The sequence below is a fragment of the Kogia breviceps genome, chromosome 15, assembly GCF_026419965.1.
Source record: "Kogia breviceps isolate mKogBre1 chromosome 15, mKogBre1 haplotype 1, whole genome shotgun sequence".
NCBI classification, from domain to species: Eukaryota; Metazoa; Chordata; class Mammalia; order Artiodactyla; family Physeteridae; genus Kogia; species Kogia breviceps.
The window spans coordinates 68,195,394-68,215,483 of record NC_081324.1 but is presented as its reverse complement, the minus strand read 5'-3'; the positions used below and the strand labels follow the sequence as shown (position 1 = coordinate 68,215,483).

Sequence of the window (20,090 nt, the reverse complement as noted above, 5' to 3'; positions counted from 1 at the left end):
TGAAATCTCCTAAGATTAATTTTGCACACACAGGTCTTATGTGTAGTCACTGCCTGTATGTCACTGGCTGGTGTCAGCATGTACGAATTCACAAGTGTGGTTTTCATGTGATGGCTGTCTGGAGCAATAGTATGGCAGCAATGTCTCACTGAATATTTAGAATATATGTGTTTCATATGTTGGAGGTCCTCATTCTCCATAGATGACTGTGATCCAGAAAAGGACTTTGGGATCTTTTTAAGTTAAGGGTTACTGTTTCTCAGTAGACAGTAGAAAGATTTGGTTGGGGCTTAATCTTGAAATGTGGAACAGAAAATAAGTTGGTGTTTGAATTTAACAAGTTAAATTATAATTACAACTTTGTTCTGATTTCTGAGAACAAAGAGCGAATCCCCTGTTGGCAGTGTTGGGGTATTTCCAGCAAAACTGTCTGAAAATGTGGATGTGACATCCTTCTCTTACGTTTGACTCCAGCAGCAGGGTCACCCAAAGTCATTTTTCCAAAAATGTTAAGAGAACTCTCTCTTTTCCCGAAGTTCTGTCTTAATCCTTTGATCATTCTCTGTGGAAGCCCCCATGTGGATTTCTTCTTTAATCCTTAGCTAGATTGTTTGCCATTTGCTTTGAGTGGGTCCTGTTGTTGACTAATATGACTTTGGTGGACTCTGTTATATTTACATCATTGGCTGATTTGCGGTTCTAGCTTGCAATTTATCGACATGGTCTAGTCACTCTATCATCTGATAGACCAATTAGCAAGAGGTTGTTATAAGGATTAAACAAGATAAAATACATAAACAGAGTAATATCGTTGATGCTCAGTTAACAAGGAAGCCCTCTCCTTCACTTTCCCCAGATTTGGCATATTTGTTTGCATTTTATGCCTTTGCCTAGAATATTCCATCCTTTGAACACAGGTCAGTTTATGAGTGAATATTTTCATGTTATGGCTTCCCTATAAAACATTCTGCTGAGCTCATAACTTGGAGCCCTTGGGAAAAGAGAACCCCAGGGTATAAATGTTTGGAGACCTAGGGTGGCGGGCATTCTGGAAGCTGATGCTGTCATCAGGGGCGAGCTGAAAGAGACCTGAATTGTACAACATTGGCAGGTGAGTCAAAGAGGCCAGTTACACTTGAGACGTAGCTGAGGTTGAATTCACAACCCCAGTAGTTTGGGCCTCTGGAGATACAGACTGGAATAAGGAACTCAGAAGAGAAGAAACTCCAGAGTGGAGCTGGGAAGGGGGAGGATGGTGAGGTCGGTTTTGGATGCTCTGAGATGTGATTTTGGTGGCCCTTTCCCCTCCCTGGGAAAATAAACCACCCACGCCAACCAATTACACCCACCAGCACTTGAGAAAAAATTCCTTTTGGTTTTTAAATCTTTGATCCCTGTGCAGAAGTCAACACCCTTGACAGGGCTGACACTTTGAGCTGCTCACAGTCACCCCAGTGACAGTGGACGCTTTGAAAAGGAGTCTTGGGGCCAAGGAGGGGGAGGGCCCCACATGGGGTGCGGCCCAGGGTGCCAGGGGGACCTCAGCGTGTGTGAGGCTCACACAGTTGGGGTTTCCGAGTGCTCCGGACGCCCTCTTGCCATGCCTCACATGGCCACATGTCCTGCTCCACAGCTCGAGCCTCAGCCTGGTCTGCTAAGGGCCTCAGCTTCTACTCCTACTTCTGTTGCTCTGGGTTCACAGTCCCGCCCTTCTCCTCCTCCCGCCCTCCCAGGCCCCCCCTTCTCTCCAGCTGCCCCCCACCGTCCCTCCATCTCCTCCCACTGCAGCCTTTGCTCTTCGCATCATGCGTGTCAGCGTTTGGCTCGGGTCACGTCTACTTTAGGTTCGTTTCTTCTCACGCACGTACCTGTGCTCTCCCTAACTTGGCATTTCTCGGAGTGTGTCCCATGAAACAGTGTGAGCATAATAAACACAAAATGGGTTGATCATCAACGGGTAGGGTATGCTGGTTTTAGCAAAGGTTAAAAACCTTTTAAGTTATTTAAACCTTAGGCCTCTGCAGAGCTTTAATTTCCAAATGTAGATCCCAAATCCCTATGTCCTGTTCCTCAGCATTAGTTGCATGTGCAGGAACCCATTTATCATCGTGCAGGGCTAATATTCTGCAGGACACAGTTTCCCGAAGGGCTCTGGTGGTTGGTTTAGGCTCAGGAAGGGTGGAAACCACATCGTCCTACACTGTGGATTCTCAGGTTGGCTGAGGACAGTCATTTCTGAGTAAACTCTTAGGACATTTTTTTAAATTTATTTTTTATTTTTATTTATTTATAATTTATTTTGGCTGCGCTGGCTCTTAGTTGTGGCACATGGGATCTTTTAGTTGCAGCATGCATGGGGGATCTAGTTCCCCAACCAGGGATCGAACCTGGGCCCCCTGCATTGGGAGCATGGAGTCTTACCCACTGGACCACCACGGAAGTCCCTGACTCTTAGGACTTTTTTTTTTTTTTGCGGTACGCCGGCCTCTCACTGTTGTGGCCTCTCCCATTGCGGAGCACAGGCTCCGGACGCGCAGGCTCAGCGGCCATGGCTCACGGGCCCAGCCGCTCCGTGGCATGTGGGATCTTCCCGCACCAGGGCACGAACCCGCGTCCCTGCATCGGCAGGCGGACTCTTAACCACTGCGCCACCAGGGAAGCCCCTCTTGGGGCTTTTAAAAAAAACTTATTTATTGTGGTAAAATTGACTCAGAATTTACCACTTAAGCCATTTTAAAGTATACAATTCAGAGGCGTTTAGTACATTCACCATGGTCACCCATCCGTTACTATCATCTGATGCCAGAACATTTTTATCACCGTAAAAGGACTCCTGTACCTATTAAGCAGTCACTCTCCATTTCCCCCTCCCCCAGGCAGGCATCCACTAATCTGCTGCTTTCTGTTTCTATGGATTTGCCTGTTCTGGATATTTCATATCAGTGGAATTATACAATATATGGCCTTTTATATCTGGCTTCTTTCTTCAGTAAAGTTTTAATATAGATACAAAGTCTTAGACCTGTATGATTCCTCTGCTTCCCTCCACGCAGCTCTCTATCACTGACCAAACCCTATACAGGTGTAAGTAACAAAAAGCAACTTTCCCTCTGGAAACCTCCAAGGCACATGGCCGGGTTAAAAATAATCATGGAACACTGTAGAAAAGTGTCAGTAGTGGGGCTGCCATTGACGTGACTTGACCTGGGATGTCAGGAAGCTGACTTGAGCCCAGCTGGGAGCCACTTTCTGGAGGGTCAGAAGTGCCTGGCTCTTGGCACGACTGGCTTATTGCCCTTGCCCATCCTCTCCAGTTGGAGATCTGCATTTCAAGCCACTCATCATTTAATAACCATCAAACATCCTAGAGTGGGCTGAGTTTTTCAGGGGCAGCTGGAGGAAAGCTGTGTCGTCCACTGCACTGCAGGACCCTCCTTGGTCCTTTGGGCAGACTCTTCGAGCCTGAGGGCTGGTGCAAAAATCATATGTCGCAGGCTTCCCCATCTCAGGTCCTGCAGTTCCCAGGGCAGGGTTAAACTGTGCCCGCTACGAAGACAGCTGCCGGCCACCCCTTGAGCTCAAGGTGCTCACCCTTCCTTGTAGGTCCATCGACTTGCCAAGGATCTCTGCCCTCTGGGCTGCTCCCTCCCCTCCTCTGCTCACTCATCCTCTCCAGTCCAGGGCCACCATTGCCAGAAGGTGCAACCCGCCTGCCTCAAATTACTGTTCTCGGTGCACCGCTTTTCTGAAGAACCTGTGGTGCTGTCCTGGTGTCCACACACCTTCCTGATTTTTGAGCCAGTCTCTCTCTTCTTGGTGTCGACTGTGGCCCCCATGCTGCTCAGGTAGCCTCTCCTCTCCCCCTGAATCCCTCAGCTCCTCATCCCCAGGTGTGGATGGCCGCCCATCCTCTCCCCTGCCCCGGACCCATCCAGCTCTCCCTTTGAAGCTCAGCTCAAGGCTCAGCTGCAACTCTGGCCACCTGCACCAAACCCACATAACACTCACACATAACCCAGTTCAGAGCTGGCAGGCAGCCTTTCTTTACAGAGATTTTAACTCTTAGTCTTTTCTCCCCAGTCAGGTGACCAGCTCTCAGAAGAAGGGACAATAAAGTTAAGCAAGTAGAGTTGGAAGGTACTGGACTGTGAATTCAAGGGCCAGGCCACCCCTGGGGCAGCCACTTGCTGGCTGTGTTGTCTTGGAAAAGCTATTTATCTTGAACTTCTCATCCGTAAAATGAGTGGGGGATAAGGAGGGTGTATTAGTTTCCTATTTGCTACTATAACAAGTTACTACAAACTTAGTGGCTTAAAGCAACACAAACTTAATCTCTCATAGTTCTGGAGGTCAGAAGTCAAAAATGGGTCAGCAGGGCTACGTTCCTTGTGGAGGGTCTAGAGAGAATCCTTTTCCTTGTCTTTTCCAGCTTCTGGAGGTGGGCCGCCTGCATTCCTTGGCTCATGGCTCCCACCTTCATCTTCTGAGCACATCACTCCAACCCCTGCTTCCCTGGTCACATCTCTTCTGTTTCCACGATTCCCTTTTTTCCTTGTAAGGACCTTTGCGATTACATTGGGCTTACCCACGTAATCCAGGATATCAAATTTAATCACGTCTATAAAGTTTCTGGTGCCTTGTAAGGTAACGTATTCACAGGTTCTGGGGATTAGGACATAGATGTCTCATGGGCCATTATTCTGGCTAACACAGTGGATTCTTCAGTCTCTTGTGTCTCTAACGTGCCATGACTCTAAAGACATATTTCTTCCAGTTATTTAAAGAGCTTAGCACTGTGCTAGACTCCTTCACGTCTCGGTAAGTTAGGTTTATCCACAAGGACTTCCTCTTCTCAGATGGTTATTAGGGATTCTGGGGTCTGATAGAACTCAATACTAGAACTGTGAGCGCAAGCCATAGTATCATTCTGTGTTCAGGCTTCCACTAAATGCACTTTTACTAGTAAAAATTTGACAGTGTTCTCCTACCTATCTTTGATTTTGTGTTTAGCAAATTTTGAAGAAACCTCAAAGAATTTCATCTGTTTTCCAGTAACCAGGGGTAGCCTTTAAACAGCCTGTTAATTATCCTGGTGATTCTGCCGTATGTCTAGTGGTCTCTCCATAAATTCCTGAATGCGTTTCGAGGTCCTCTTGCGTCACTTGAAGTAGATGTGTTGTTAAGGTCTGGAAGCCAAATAGTTTTGGATGCTAACCTAGCTCGTCTCCTCTGTAGCTGCCACTGAATGTTATGGTATTTCACAGACATCTAGACCGGGATTTATGTGGGAGTTACGCTGTTTCTCTTTTCCTACATCCCATTGGGTGGTGTCCACCTTGGGTGACCACTGCTTACAAAGCAGTGAGAAAGCATCTGTGAAGTCTATTTGTAGTGGCTCTATTGTGTTCTCCCCAGGGCTCAGCTCATTGTACTGAAATAGGATCCACTCAATGGGTTGAAAAATGCATCCCCCCATATAACTTTATTTTTTATTTTTTTATTTTTATTTTTTGTGGTATGCGGGCCTCTCACTGCTGTGGCCTCTCCCGTTGCGGAGCACAGGCTCCGGATGCGCAGGCTCAGTGGCTGTGGCTCATGGGCCCAGCTGCTCCGCGGTGTGTGGGATCTTCCCGGACCGGGGCACAAACCCGTGTCCCCTGCATTGGCAGGCGGACTCTCAACCACTGTGCCACCAGGGAAGCCCCCCACCATATAACTTTAAGTTTTGAGGTTGTTTATGACTGTTGAGTCTGAGACGTGCACACCGGGAGTCAAGCAGGTCTGCAGTCTGCCTACTGAAGTTTTCTTTCCATTTGTTCCTAGATGCACCCACTGGGCCTGTGTAATAACAATGACGAAGAAGACTTGTATGAATATGGCTGGGTAGGAGTGGTGAAGCTGGAGCAGCCAGAATTGGACCCGAAACCATGCCTCACTGTCCTCGGCAAGGTAAGCACCAGGCCCTCCAAATTGCTCCCGTTTTTTTTTTTTTTTTTTTTTTTTTTTTTTTTTTTTTTTTTTTTTTTTTTTTTTGCGGTATGCGGGCCTCTCACTGTTGTGGCCTCTCCCGCTGCGGAGCACAGGCTCCGGACGCGCAGGCCCAGCGGCCATGGCTCACGGGCCCAGCCGCTCCGCGGCACGTGGGATCCTCCCGGACCAGGGCACGAACCCGTGTCTCCTGCATCGGCAGGCGGATTCTCAACCACTGCGCCACCAGGGAAGCCCTGCTCCCGTTTTGATTGGTGTTCTCCACACCCTCATTTCCCCAATTCCTCAAATAGCCAGTTAATGGAGAAGAGCCTTGCTGGCACAGCACTCTTTCCTGACTGAAGTCTTGTCTTGGAGCAGCCCCCCATGGTACTCAGAAGCTTGGACTCTGATGGCAGCTGCCAGCCTCAGAGTGGGCACCACCCTGCACACTGTGTGGCCTTGGGCAGGTCACTTCCCCTCGAGGAGTCTCAGTTTCTTCTCTGTGAACTGAGTTGATAATAGAGATTCACAATCCCTATCTTACACCCTTGGGGCCAGATATTTCAGAATTCTGAGATTTGAGGCATTTATAAAGGTATTAAGATGCACATATTTTGTATTAAGGAACTCCCAGGAGACGTGGGGCCGTCCTCAGGAACCAAACACATGCATATTTGTGTAGCAAACTACATGGATATTCACATTAAGTGGGACAACTAAAATCTAAATAGCCCCGTGTTAGTTCAGGGCAGCTGTGCCTCCGAATGAGTTCAGGGCCATTAAGTTTCGCTGCTGAGTAAGTTCTGAAAAGACTTCGGGGTTGTAGAGCTTTTTTGGTTTCAGAATGGCAGACAGCAATTATGGTCCTGTATTAGACCTTACCTCATAGGATGGTTAGCAGGTGAGATGAGATACAAACGTCTAGCAGAGAAAGCTCTCCAGAAATGTTCACTGCCATTGGCTATTGTTATTCCGCTTAGAAGTATTTAAAAAAAAACAACTTTCTTAGCCTCAAGGGTCAGCATTACCTCTGGCTGCAGTATAAGATAAAAGACAGAAATACATTTACTTTAGAAAACCATCTGTCAATGATCTTAAAATATGACAGATGACAACCTGTTTTTTTTTTTAAAAAAAAACATTATTTATTTTTGGCTGCATTGGGTCTTCATTGCCACACACAGGCTTTCTCTTGTTGCAGTGAATGGGGGCTGCTCTTCGTTGTGGTGCGCGGGCTTCTCACTGTGGTTGCTTCTTTTTTTGCGGAGCACCGGCTCTGGGCGCGGGCTTCAGTAGTTGCAGCACACGGGCTCAGTAGTTGTGGCACACGGGCTTAGTTGCTCCGCAAAAATGTGGGATCTTCCTGGACCAGGGCTTGAACCGTGTCCTCTGCATTGGCAGGTGGATTCTTAACCACTGTGCCACCAGGGAAGTCCCAACAACCTGTTTTAAACCGGATCATTTTGTTAAAGGGAAAGGTTTGGAGAAAGTTGTTAGAATTTTGGTTGGAGGAAAGGTAGTATATCCTAAGGGTAGTGTTATTGCTTGGGTATTTTTTATATTTTCAGAAGCTGCTGTTCTACCTATCATGGGGAGACAGCTGGGGGGAAAACAGTCCTGGTTCTGACCTCTTGAGGAGATTCAGGCCAGAGAAGAGGTGGTTTTGATATAGGGAGCCTTTCCCACAGTCAAAGCTGTCCCAGCCAGTGTCTCCTGAAAGACTTTTGGCCCAGGAGACCCTCAGGGATCTAATCTGTGATGTTTGCATCCCACTTGTCTTCTGAGTAGCTTCCGACCACTTGTCAAGTTCCTCTGCCCTTTTATAGAAGGAGAAGGAAAAAAAACAACACAAAAAACCAAAAAACCAAAAACCACAGGGACTATTATTACCCGTTTGGTTTATAATTCCTGAAGTTGAATCAATGTGTTTTAGGCAGCCCAGGCCCCAATACTTCATCATTTAAATAGTTGGCTAGAGCTGCCTAATGATGCTCAGAGAGCAGTGACCCCCTTGAGAATACGTTAGTGTTTTCCTAGGAGAAATGCCAGCTCCATCCAAAGATTAGGAACTGTGCTTTCCTTGTAGGTAGCACTCTCCTAATAGAATATTTTCTCCTGTATTTCAGCTGCTGCTACGCAGGGCTCAGCAGCTCGGCTTAATTTTGCTTTGCCCCAGTCTAGTGGGTCTCCACCTACGTGTCTGTCATGTCTGTAAATGGGTTGGAACAGGGCCTCTCGGGGACACCCCATGTTCTCCCATCACCTAGTGGTGTTCAAGTTCCTCAGAGAACCCAACTGCTCCTCCTTCTCCTGGGATAACCATGTAGTGGTTTGACTTGAAGAGTTCTGTATGGTTTGGCCTGCCGGCCTGTGAAGCCACAGGGAATAAAAACCCTCGACATATATTGCCTCATTAAGTATTTCTTGAGTTTATTTATTCACCAAGTATTTATTGAATGCAGGGGCCCAGGAGCTAAGGCGCATGGTTGTACCTGCTAACAAGCAGCACCCCGCTTCATGTTTCTCTGTGTTTGGAGAAACATGTTTCTGTTTGGAGAGGCTGTGGTGGTGGCCAGGCCATATTTGCACGTGCTTAATTACTGAAATTTGGCTTAACACCTGAATAAAATCATTAGCCAACCTGCTTGGGCCAGACAAAGCAAGACGGTTTAGCTTTTGCTTAAAACCTGGGTTGGTACAGGAGGTACAAAGAGTCAGGCATCTCTCCCTTTCCCTCTCCTTCCTCTTCCTCTTTCTCTCCCCCTCTCTTCTGCTCTCTCACCTTGTTCTTAAGTGTAGTTGTTTTCAGCTTCAATTTTATTAACTTTGCTAACTGTGTTTGCTTTCTTTCTGAGCCCCCCAGCGCAGTGGCAAGAGGCTAGGGTAGGAAGAGCAAAGTGGTCCTCATGGGTGGCCTGCTCCCCTGCAGACACACAGCATGGTTTTCTACCCTTTCTTTGCCCTTAGTGGTGAAGGCAAGAAGGAGGTGGGCAGCTAAGAGAAGCACAAAAGGAAGATGCTACAGCCAAGTCCCCGTGGGGGTGGGGGAGGGACTCCTCCTCCGTGTAGATGTTGAGACTTGTTGAAAACCATAGTGGGGGGGGGGATGCTTGTTGGGTGTTTGGAGGAGCCTGGGGGAGAAGGGGGAGGGCCAGACGCAGACCCCTTTCCCTCCCCCATCACCTACCCCCATCACCCACCTGCCCACAGAAAGTGCCATGGGGTGAAATGTTGAAAATAACAGAGGAATGTCCTAAATTAAGAAAACGTAAATGCCTCTCCAGGAATTCAAATAAAGTTTCATTTTAAAAGGGAAAGACATAAACTCATCACCTCGGTTTATTACTGAGTGCTTTTGAACTCCTCGAAAAAGGAACACTATAAACTCATGAGAGAAAAGTGATTTATGATCCCCTCCTTATAATCTTTTTGATTCTGGAGGAGGCAGGACAGACAGTCGGATCAGCTAGGGGGGCAGAGTTGGGGTGGGGGTGAGTTCCCCCAGAACGTAGCAGGCCAGGGCACCAGGCCAGGCCCCGGGCAAATCCCTTCTGCTGTCTGGGCCTTTCTTTTCCACTTCATGTGAAGAGGCTGTTCTGGGCTCCTTGATTGTCTAACATTTTGAACTTCTGTATCATATTAAAAATCTACTCTTGACATTCTAGTTTTTGGGAATTTCTAGGTGCAGCCTTGAAAGGCTCTGTTAACCTGCAACAGTTTACATCCTCAGAAATTGAAACAGAAAAAAATAGATGTTACTGAGCAGCTTACTATTGAAAGTAAGGGTCTTAAACCATCCCCAAAGTGCAGGAGTCTGTGTTTATGCCCCAGGCATTTTAACCCTTCCGTTCAAACAGTGTTTATTATTTAAGCATCTTACGGGTTTGGTAAAACATTGGAAGGTCGACTTTAATAGCTGTGGTTCTTATGACTCTTCCACCTCATGGAGAGCCTTGTGGCAGGGAACACACAAGACGTGCTCAGATCTAACACAGCCCGCCTGGCCCAGATTCACCAAACGTGGAAGAAAACCAGCCTCCCTCCCTCACACCCCACGCTGGAGTGGACTCATAGGGAGGGTTTTGAAGGGCAGGATGGCAACAGGCATGAAATTGGCTCTTGCCAGAGTCCTTAGGAGGAGAGCAGAAAGTTAGTAGAAAGACAAGAAAAACAAGGGATTTAGGTCAAAAGATGCAGCTTTGGCTGAGTGACCTCGAGGTCACTTCAGATCTTGGGGCTCATGCTACCCTTGTCACTGTGTTGGGGGTATTGCGAGGGGCCCTGAACACAGAGCCTGGCTCTCGGGGGACGCCCGGCAAGAGTGTAAGAGCAGCCCTCGTGTGGTGGGTGCTCGCCGAATGCCTAGAGCTTTCCAAGCAGCGTCTCCTCTCGTTGCCAGGCCAACTCTGGGACCGTGTCCAGATTCCCATCTTACGATGAGGAGATCTCAACCTAACCTGAGATCCAACGGCTCCCAATTGCTGAGCCGAGATTTGAGATCAGGACTGTCACGCCGCCACATCAGCGCTGGTTACTTCCTCCTGCCTCCTTTTGCCTTTGCCGGTTTTTCTAGATAAAAATCGGATGCGTTTCAGTAGTCACTGGCTGGGTAAGGACTGCTGGTCGCATTGAATAGAAACCGTGCTGGAGCTGTGTTGAGCCGAAAGGGGAATCTGCTCTGGAAGCTCCTGAGTGTCGTCAGGGAGCCCGAGATGGGGGCGCTGCTGCTCCTCTGGAACCGCCGACCGCAGGGCTTAGGTCTTCTGGGAATCTGCGTTATTCCCCACCCCCCTCAACCTCCTTGGCCGGGGACAGCGCCCCAATATCCCTTGGCCTGTCGCTCTTGGTTTCAAGTCTAAAGGATTCCAGAAAAGGGATTTAGTGACCCATCTTGGATCAGGTGCTCACCTGTAGTCTGGTCAGCTGTGATCCAGGGCTGGGAGCACACTGCGACTGCCCAGCCGTGTGTGCGGTGTGGGTGGAAGGTGTGCCTTCCAGGAGGAAGCTGGTGGGGGCAGTGCTGGACTACCATCCCCAAGCAGCCCCCTCAGTCACCCAATCACATGTGCACTCACAAGCCACTGGGCGATGGCCTCAGTTTATCCCAGGTCGGTCAGAGAGGCGCCAGTTGGAAGGGCCTGCTCTGGTTCCTGTGTGCTGGCAAGAGTCACCTCCTCTTACCCTGAACCGAGGGCCAGTCCCTGGCACAGGCGGTGGTTGTTGTGAGTGAGGAGAAGAAGGTCCCCGGGGCCGGAGGGGTTGGGGCTATGAGGCGGGCGCGTAACCTCCAGGAAGAGGGCGGGAAGAACGGGAGCAAGTTCCTCAGGGGGCATTGACAGTTGCTGGGGCAGGAAGAGTGTTTTGGATGAAGGAGTTTCATCTTCATCCCCCAGGAAGCTGGGAGCCACTGAAGGTTGTGGGGATGTTCATTTGGCAGTGTGTCTAGGCTGGTGGGAGAGGGGAGGGTCAGGTTACTCTGCTGGTGGGTGCTTCTGGAGCTGAATGGGCCCAGACGTCAAGTCTCTTGAACGCTTTGGTGAGGCTCTAGCCAGTGACGTTGCCAAGGACACCTCGCGTTCGCCTTCAGATTTCCTGGCTCTTCATCTCGCCTCTCCTGTTTCCACCTGCAGCAGCAGCCTGGCCGAGCGCACGGCAGGTGGACACTGCCGGGAACCGCCGTGCCTGTGAGGCAGGGGAGCGGCTCGGCAGTCCTGGCTCTTCTGATGAGCAGCGCGAAACCCGGTGGCGGGTGAGGAGGTGGTTGGTGGAGAACTGAACCCTTGCGTTCACTCCACCGACCCACATCCAGCCCTCAGAGTGTCTAGGTAACTTCTTCAAAGAGAACAAAGACCTTAGTGACCAAAGTGACCACAAGGCAGGAAACAGAATCAAAGGAATTTAATTTTTTCAGGATGGTTGGGAGGAGAGGGAACACAGAATGGTTAAGACTGGGGTTTAGTCATCAAACTAACCTGAATTGAAACCCCAGTTCCAACCCTTTAATCCATGTGACCTGGGATGGTCCCTGAACCCCTCTGCCCATTTCTGCCTCTGGAGACAGGAACCTTGAGGCACCTCAGGGAAAGAGTGTGTGTCAGGTTCACGCGTGGCTGGAAACACAAATTAGCAGCTCTTGGTGCACATCCTCCCTCCCTCCCTCCCTCCCTCCTTCCCTCCGTTATTATCCTTCAGTTTCTTTCAGCACTCACAGTGCTGTTACTTAAGTAGTCGGATCCTTAGAGACAGAAAATAGAGTGGTGGTTGCCAGGGCTGCGGGAAGGGGAGAATGAGGAATTAGAGTTTAACGGGGCCGGAGTTTCAGGAGGAGGTGGAAAAGTTCTGGAGATGGGCGGTGGAGGGGGTGGGGGGCTCGTCGTGCCCTTCTCGTTCAGAGTTTGGTCACAGATGGGTGTTTCCTGCAATATTGGGTGCCCCGGCCCTTAGGCCGAGCCCAGCCTAGCGCTCCTGAGAATGAGATTCCCCGCTCTGTCTCAAGAGCAACGATGGGACTAAAATCTTAGGGTCTGACTTGAAAGGAAGGTGGTGGATGACTAGAGCAGGGTCTCAGAGCAGCTGGCCCCATCACAGGCATTGGCCTCTTGAGGCAGGAAGTGAGTGTGATATTTGTCACATACCTGAGCTCAGGGTACTGTGACTACCACAGCTCATTGTCGTGGTATCCTTGGGAGCACCTGACCTGTGTCACACCTTCCCAGAACATGTTACCCGAGGTGTCTTATTGCAGCAGTTCTTAACTGGGGTCGTACACAGCACTTGCGCGTGCACACACACACACACACTGCCCCAGGGGACGTTTGGCAATATCTGGAGACATTTTTGGTTTTCAGACAAAAATATCCAGGCGAGGATGGGGGTGGGGTTGCTGCTCAACACCCTACAAGGCACAGGCCAGCCGCCCTACAACAAAGAACATTCTGGGGCTTCCCTGGTGGCGCAGTGGTTAAGAATCCACCTGCCAATGCAGGGGACACGGGTTCGAGCCCTGGTCCAGGAAGATCCCACATGCCGTGGAGCAACTAAGCCCGTGTGCCACAACTACTGAGCCTGCGCTCTAGAGCCCGCGAGCCACAACTACTGAAGCCCGCGTGCCACAACTACTGAAGCCCGCGCGCCTAGAGCCTGTGCTCCACAACAAGAGAAGCCACCGTAGTGAGAAGCCTGCACACCGCAACGAAGAGTAGCCCCCGCTCGCCACAACTAGAGAAAGCCCGTGTGCAGCAACGAAGACCCAATGCAGCCAAAAATAAAATAAATAAATAAAATAAAAATAAATTTAAAAAAAAAGAACATTCTGGCCCCAATGTCAGTAGTGTCACCATTGAGAATCCCTGTCTTTCTGTGACACGTTTTCTCTCCCTAAGAAGACCTTAAATTCCACTTCTTCCTTTATCCTTTGCTTCTCTGCCCTGCTGGCCTCCAGTACAGAGACAGGTTCACGTTGTCCTGTGGTGTGTTCGTTGAAGTGCACGATCAATGTTAGAGCACGTTTGTGTATCCACATGAGGAGTGCAGGGAGCACAGTTTGCAACTGTACTGCGTGGCTCCACGATCTGGGCTCCCTGCACTCCTCTGCGCTCCTCACTTTAGGCCAGTTAACCTCTCTTGGTCTTCGTTTCTCCATATTGCCCTCTGTAAAGATAGTTGTGACAATTTTAAAAATGATATGTGTCGAGTTCTCGGAGTGTGTGAATACTCAACAAATATCAATTTCCTCCCTTCTCTAAACATACTCCTGAGGTGAGGTGGGTTTCTGGTTGGAGAGGAAGTTTGGAAGGCTCTTCAGATTTATTTTAAGGAGTACTTGGGTAAATACCTCCCATATTTGGTTAAAAAGGAAAGCAAGAAAGGAACTTAGTGAAAGAAATCAGATCAGGAGGAAAAGATTGACATGATATGAATGGAAAAAGGAAAAACTCAGGGACTACCACTTTTCTTCTAAGGTCATGTGTCTGATTTGAAAGTCACAAACTTTTAATCTGATGCTTTTCTTCTATGCCTAAATCTTCCAGGAACCTCTTGGTTAAAAGGCTATATTAAGCACAAGACTTTTTTTTTTTTTCTTAAACTAGGTCTGAGACATTTTCAGCTATAAAAGGCTAACTGAAACCATTATTTGAAAGCCTCTGAAAGACTTAAGGGAGTTTTGAAGATAGAGCGAGTGAACAGAACAAATAGTGTTTCTGCCAACCCAAGGAGCACAGGCTGATGGCCATCTCCTCAGACTGGGGGAAGCCTGGCTCACAACACTCCTTCTGGCCATTGTCCCCTCTGATTGAGCCAGGCTCTTAATAGAGCAGGGGCCACAAATTAGACTGTCCTAGGAGACTAGGACTGGTGTGACGGGCCAGCAGAAAGACTGTCAAAAACAGCTGATGACCTTGTCAACTTTTGAGAGGCCATTTTGAATAATAAACGAAGTTAAAACCTAACATATTAAGTCATGATAATATGTATAGTACCAGTCCTAAGTCAGGTGACCTGAATCTCTCATACCTGGAGATAAGCCCCAAAGTCCCATCTGCTCACTGTTCTCAGAGAGAGGGGTCTTGCACACACCTGGCTGTGTGCGTGAATTAACCCAAATAAGCAGCAGCAGGCTGCCCCTCAAGTGCGTTTCTGGCCACGTGCAGGGGCATTTCAGATTTGGCTGGGGGCTGTCTTGACAGTGACTGCATGTAACTGGTTAACGATCTACGTGGAGAACCTGTGCACAAGGTTTGACCAGCTTAGAGTCTAGGGCACTTGGGCTGCACCTGTGCAGGAGGGCGCCTGGGTGCCCAATCTGGGTGGAGAGACCCATTGGGTAAAGACGTGGAGGAACGGGAGTACTGGCCAGATCTTGTCTGCTAACCTTGGTCACAAGACCTTCTCAGACTGTGGACAAAAACCACTTCTTTGCCTCGTCCTCTGTCTTTCGTGTTTGTTCACCTTACAGAAAGCACCATATTTCATTTGATAAAAGGTAGCATTCAGCTTTGGTGATCTTATTTTCCAAATCAGACCTCGGGCTGTGTGTTCTAATACTTTCTGTGCTGTTTTAAGTTCGAGGAAGTCTAAACAATTGGGATACTGAAATCCTTTAAATTCGGCATCATTTTTGCTAGTTATAAAAATAATAAGAGTAGCAACACATTCCAGTAGTTCTATGCACTGCTGGATGCAATAAAATTCTAGTCAGCCTGAAGAACTTGGGCTGTTTCTTGGCATGTATAAAGCCCTCCGCCTTCACTATTACACCTTACCCGGTTGCTGATAGATGTTCACAAATGTATCAGCTCTTAACTGAACCTCAGAGAAAAGAATGTGTAATATGCAAGGAACTTTTGTTACCTTGTCTTGTTCTTAATCAAATTTTAAAGCGTTCAGCTTCAAAAGCTTTCTTTTTCATCTATTTGTAAGCATAGTAGATTGGTTTTTTAAGTGAGTTATTTTCTTAGTGTTAGTCCTTTTTTAAAGAGTTTCAGTTGCTAGAATCTTAACATTTTTATAACCCCTAATTTTAAAGGTATACCCAAAATTTATAGCATTAACTTATTTTACTGTTTTTGTAACTAACAAATTTTCTGGTCTGGTCCCTTTGTCTTTTTTCTTTTTTTTTTTTTTTTTTCGAGGTACGCGGGCCTCTCACTGCTGTGGCCTCTCCCGTTGCGGAGCACAGGCTCCGGATGCGCAGGCTCAGTGGCCATGGCTCACGGGCCCAGCTGCTCCGTGGCATGTGTGATCTTCCCGGGCAGGGGCACAAACCCGTGTCGCCTGCATCGGCAGGCAGACTCTCAACCACTGCGCCACCAGGGAAGCCCTTTTTTTTTCTTTTTAAGTGTGTAATTCTCATATTCCTAGTGCCAGAAACAGTGCCTGGTACATGTAGTGGGCACTCGGTAGATATTTGTTGCATGAAACAATTAATTATGGAGAATTTTAAAATAGAAGGAAAAAACCCAACTTTAACTTTGCTCCTTTAACACATATACTGTCAATCTTGGTTTATTGCCTTCCAGTCTTCCAAGGAACCCGAGTCTGATTTTTAACGTAATTATTATGAAGGTATGAACATCTGTTCTGCCTTTTCAAACTTAACATATGCTAGTCATTTTACCAGTTTGCTATTATCTTCGTAACCTATCATTTTATTGGTTGCATAACATGACAATAGAACATACTGTGATGTAGTTGACCATTCCCCCAGGGTTCAGTAATTAGATTGCTTCTGTTTTATTTTTAATCCTTACAAAGAAACCAAACTGAAAGCTTTCTTTATGTAAGATGGGCTTTTGGGGTTTTTTTTCCTCTTTGAATTATTCTCTCATGGTAATATTCCAGGAGGAGATTATAGATCAAAGGATATGAACATTTTTTAAATGATTCTTGGTGTAAACAGTTACAAATTGCTTTTCAGGAAAGTTCCCTCAGTTTACCTTGCCACTAGTCAAGTAAGAATGAACCATTTTCCACAGAAACAATGCTATCATTGACTGTTATCATTAATGTTTCTTTACTAGTTTGAAAGATAAAAATAGTACTTCACTGTTTTCATTCTCATTTCTTTGATTATTAGAAAGTATTAAGCGCCAGGCATTTTTCCATCTACTAATTAAATTTCCTCTCTTGTGAATTGTCTATTCTGGTCCCTTGCTCGCTTATGGGTGGATCTTAATGTAGGGTTTTTTTTTTATAGCAATGTATTAATTTCTTGTCATTTTGGAATATTTTAAAACTGGCCCTTTTATTTACTAATTTTTTTTTGTTTTAGCTCTCTTGGCATGCAGAAGTTTAAAATTTTTGCATAGTCATCACTCCTTCATGATTTCTTCTATTGTTTTTCAACTTCATTATTTTCTTCCTTCCCATGCAAGCTTAGAATCATTTTTGCCTTTTCTACATTTTCTGTGATCACTGGTTTTAATATATTACACCTTTAAATCACTCAAAATTTATTCTGATGTGTAATATCAGGGAGTGGCTAAGTAGAGTCTCTCTCTTTCTCAAAGTTGTCATTGCCTTCATTTTATGCATCTTCCTCCTTTTAAAAAAATAATATATTCTGTTCTACTGAATTCTATAACAGAATCACATCCTGTGTTATCTACTGTCAAATTCTGTATCCTTTTTTGGGCCAGTACCACACTGTTTTAATTTTTGTTGTTTTAGAACACAGTCCCAGAGTTAAGTGAAATGTGCTTGTGAACACATTTAAAAGAATTAATCCATCGGTAAATCAACAAAGCAAATGCCTGTTTGTGGTATTCTTTAGAGCAGGGAATCCTAGTTAATCCTTATCCTCTCCCACTTAGTGAGTATATCATAACCCTGCCCCAACTCTGTCAGCATGGGGAGCTGCTTTCAGAATCTGTTCATTATTGTAATTGCCATATTCAAGTTTCACTCCATTCCAGCACTCACACAAAATTTTTATTAGGAAATGTATACTGTGGTTAAAACCAACTACTAAGCCTATTTCAACTTTCGGTTACCCAAGATTGTTTCACCACCAAAACTTTTCTACGCATTTCTGTTCAATAAATAGATGATTGGGCTCTACATAGAAATAGAACAGAAATGACTGATGAGATTGTTCCCACATGAAGGCTTCTTTTTTTCTAAGTGTCCAGTGGTTTTTAGTATATTCATAGAATTGTGCAACTACCACCCACAATCAATTTTAGTATTTTCATGTTCTTTATATATTATAGATACAAGTCCCTTCTCAGATGTCTGAACATTTCCATCAACCCAAAAAGAAACCCCTTACCACTGAGCCGTCATCTCCCTTCCATCCTGGACATTCCGTATAAATGGAATCATGCAGAACATGGTCTTTTGTATTTGTTGACCATTATGTTTTCAGGGTTCATCTGTGTTGCAGCAAGCAACAGTACATCATTTCTTCTTATTGCCAAATAATAGTTCATTGTGTGCTTATTGCTTGTTTATCAGTTGATGGACATTTTGGTTACTAAGAATGATCTGTGAACATTTGTGTACATGATTTCCTTTTTAAGATTTATTTATTATTTATTTATTTTTGGCTGCATCAGGTCTTAGTTGCAGCATGCGGGACATTTGTGGCAGCATGCGGGACATTCATTGAGGTGCGTGGGCTCTTCATTGTGGCGCACGGGCTTCTCTCTAGTTGTGGCATGTGGGTTTTCTCTTCTCTGGTTGTGGCGCACAGGCTCCGGGGCACATGGGCTCTGTAGTTGTGGTGCTCGGGCTCTCTAGTTGAGGTGCACGAGCTCAGTAGTTGTGGTGTGCGGGCTTAGTTGCCCCGCGGCATGTGGGATCTTAGTTCCCTGACCAGGGATCGAACCCGTGTCCCCTGCATTGTAAGGCGGATTCTTTACCACCGGACCACCAGGGAAGTCCCTGTGTACATGATTTTGTGTAGGTATAGGTTTTCACTTCTCTTGGGTAAATAACTAAGAGTGGAATTGCTGGGTCATATGGTAACTGTTTAACCTTTGAGGAACTGCCAGACTGTTTTCCAAAGTAGCCACACATTGTGCATTACCGCCAGCAGTGTATGATTTCTCCACATCCTAGCCAACACTTGTTATTATCTGTCTTTTTGATTACAGCCATCCTAGTGGGTATGAAGTGGTATTTCATTGTGGTTTTGATTTGCATTTCCCTGATGGCTAATGATGTTAAACATCTTTTCCATGTGCTTATTGAAGGGTTGTATATCTTCTTTGGAGAAATATCTCTTCAGATCCTTTGCCCATTTTTTAATTGATAATTTATCTCTTTATTATTGAGTTGTAAGTATCTTTATGTATCCTAGATACATGTCCCTTATCAGACACATGATTTGCAAATATTTTCTCCTATTCTGTGGGGTTTCTTTCACTTTGTTGATAGTGTCCTTTGAAGCATAAAAGTTTAAATTTCAGCAAAGTTCAGTTCATCTATTTTCTTTTGGTGTCATGCCTAAGAAGCCATTGGAAAACTCATTCTTTTTAAAAAAATTTTATTGGAGTATAGTTGATTTACAATGTTGTGTCAATTTCTGTTGTACAGCAAAGTGATTGAGTTATACATATATATATATATATATATATATATATATTCTTTTTCATGTTCTTTTCCATTGTGGTTTATCACAGGATGGAAAGCTTATTCTTTCACTGAGACCCACTAGTCATCTTTAGTGTGGTATTTTACATGGTTGTATATTTAAGGCCCTTCTGAGATTTGTAATAAAGAATTTATTCTCTTTCCTGCCAGAAGCTTAAAGCTAACAGAGGGCCAGGAAGCACTGGTCTCTCTTCATCGCCAGTCCTTGTCTTGAACTGCTCTCCAGATCCCTTGATTTCACCAGGGTCATCTGAGCCACTACAGTCTCCACATATCCTATGGCAGGTGGCTGGTCCAGCAAGGGGCATGCAGTGGTGAGGACTCCTTCAGTTCCAGCTCAGTAGCTGAATGGCTGGGTTAAATATATGGAAAGGCAGCAGAGCTACTGCCCAGCCTTCTCCTTTTTTTAACCTAATGATGGTTCTGGAAGAGACTGGCCTGCCATTTCCTAGAATCCCAGCAAATGCCCATGGATATGGGTACTCCTGCTGACCAGACTTAGGGACCCGATTTCTTTAGGGTTTAAAGTTATATTCTGTCAGGTTTAAGTAGGGAAGACAAGACAGTCTGTCAAAAATAAAGGGAAAAGAAGAGCCAATTTGGAAATGCTACAGAAAGGACATAGGCGAGTGACAGCTGTCAGTAAGGCTCCCACCTCCACTGTGCTGTTAGTGCCTTTGAAAAGACAATAGCTCAAAGGTCCCATTTTAGAACACTCAAGATCTTGAAATGTTTCTAAAATAATTTTTCTCTCAAAGGTTTACTGATGAGCACCAGACTGTGAAAATAATTCCCCCTAACTGATGGCCACGCCCCTGTTCTCAGAAGAGGGTGTAGGTACAGTCTTTGGGGTTGAGGGTCATCGACCAGGATGCTGTGCTCCTAAGAGCAGCACCAACAAGCAGTGCAGGGACCTTCCATTGAGTTCTAGCCATAACCCACAGCCTGTCTGGAAGGCCTGACTTCACTCAGCCTTGGCAATCAGAAAGCATCTGGCAGAAATAGGAGCTGATAGACGGGCACAC

General features: G+C 46.3%; 1 protein-coding gene across 1 annotated transcript in view; it reads left to right on the top strand.

Annotated features, from left to right (window-relative positions):
• ZNRF3 (zinc and ring finger 3) overlaps positions 1 to 20,090 on the top strand; it is a 150,109-nt gene that overhangs the window by 89,021 nt on the left and 40,998 nt on the right. The window contains exon 2 of the mRNA XM_059040219.2: positions 5,824 to 5,949. Coding sequence (XP_058896202.1) covers positions 5,824 to 5,949 — 126 coding nt within the window. The remainder of the gene's footprint in view (positions 1 to 5,823; positions 5,950 to 20,090) is intronic.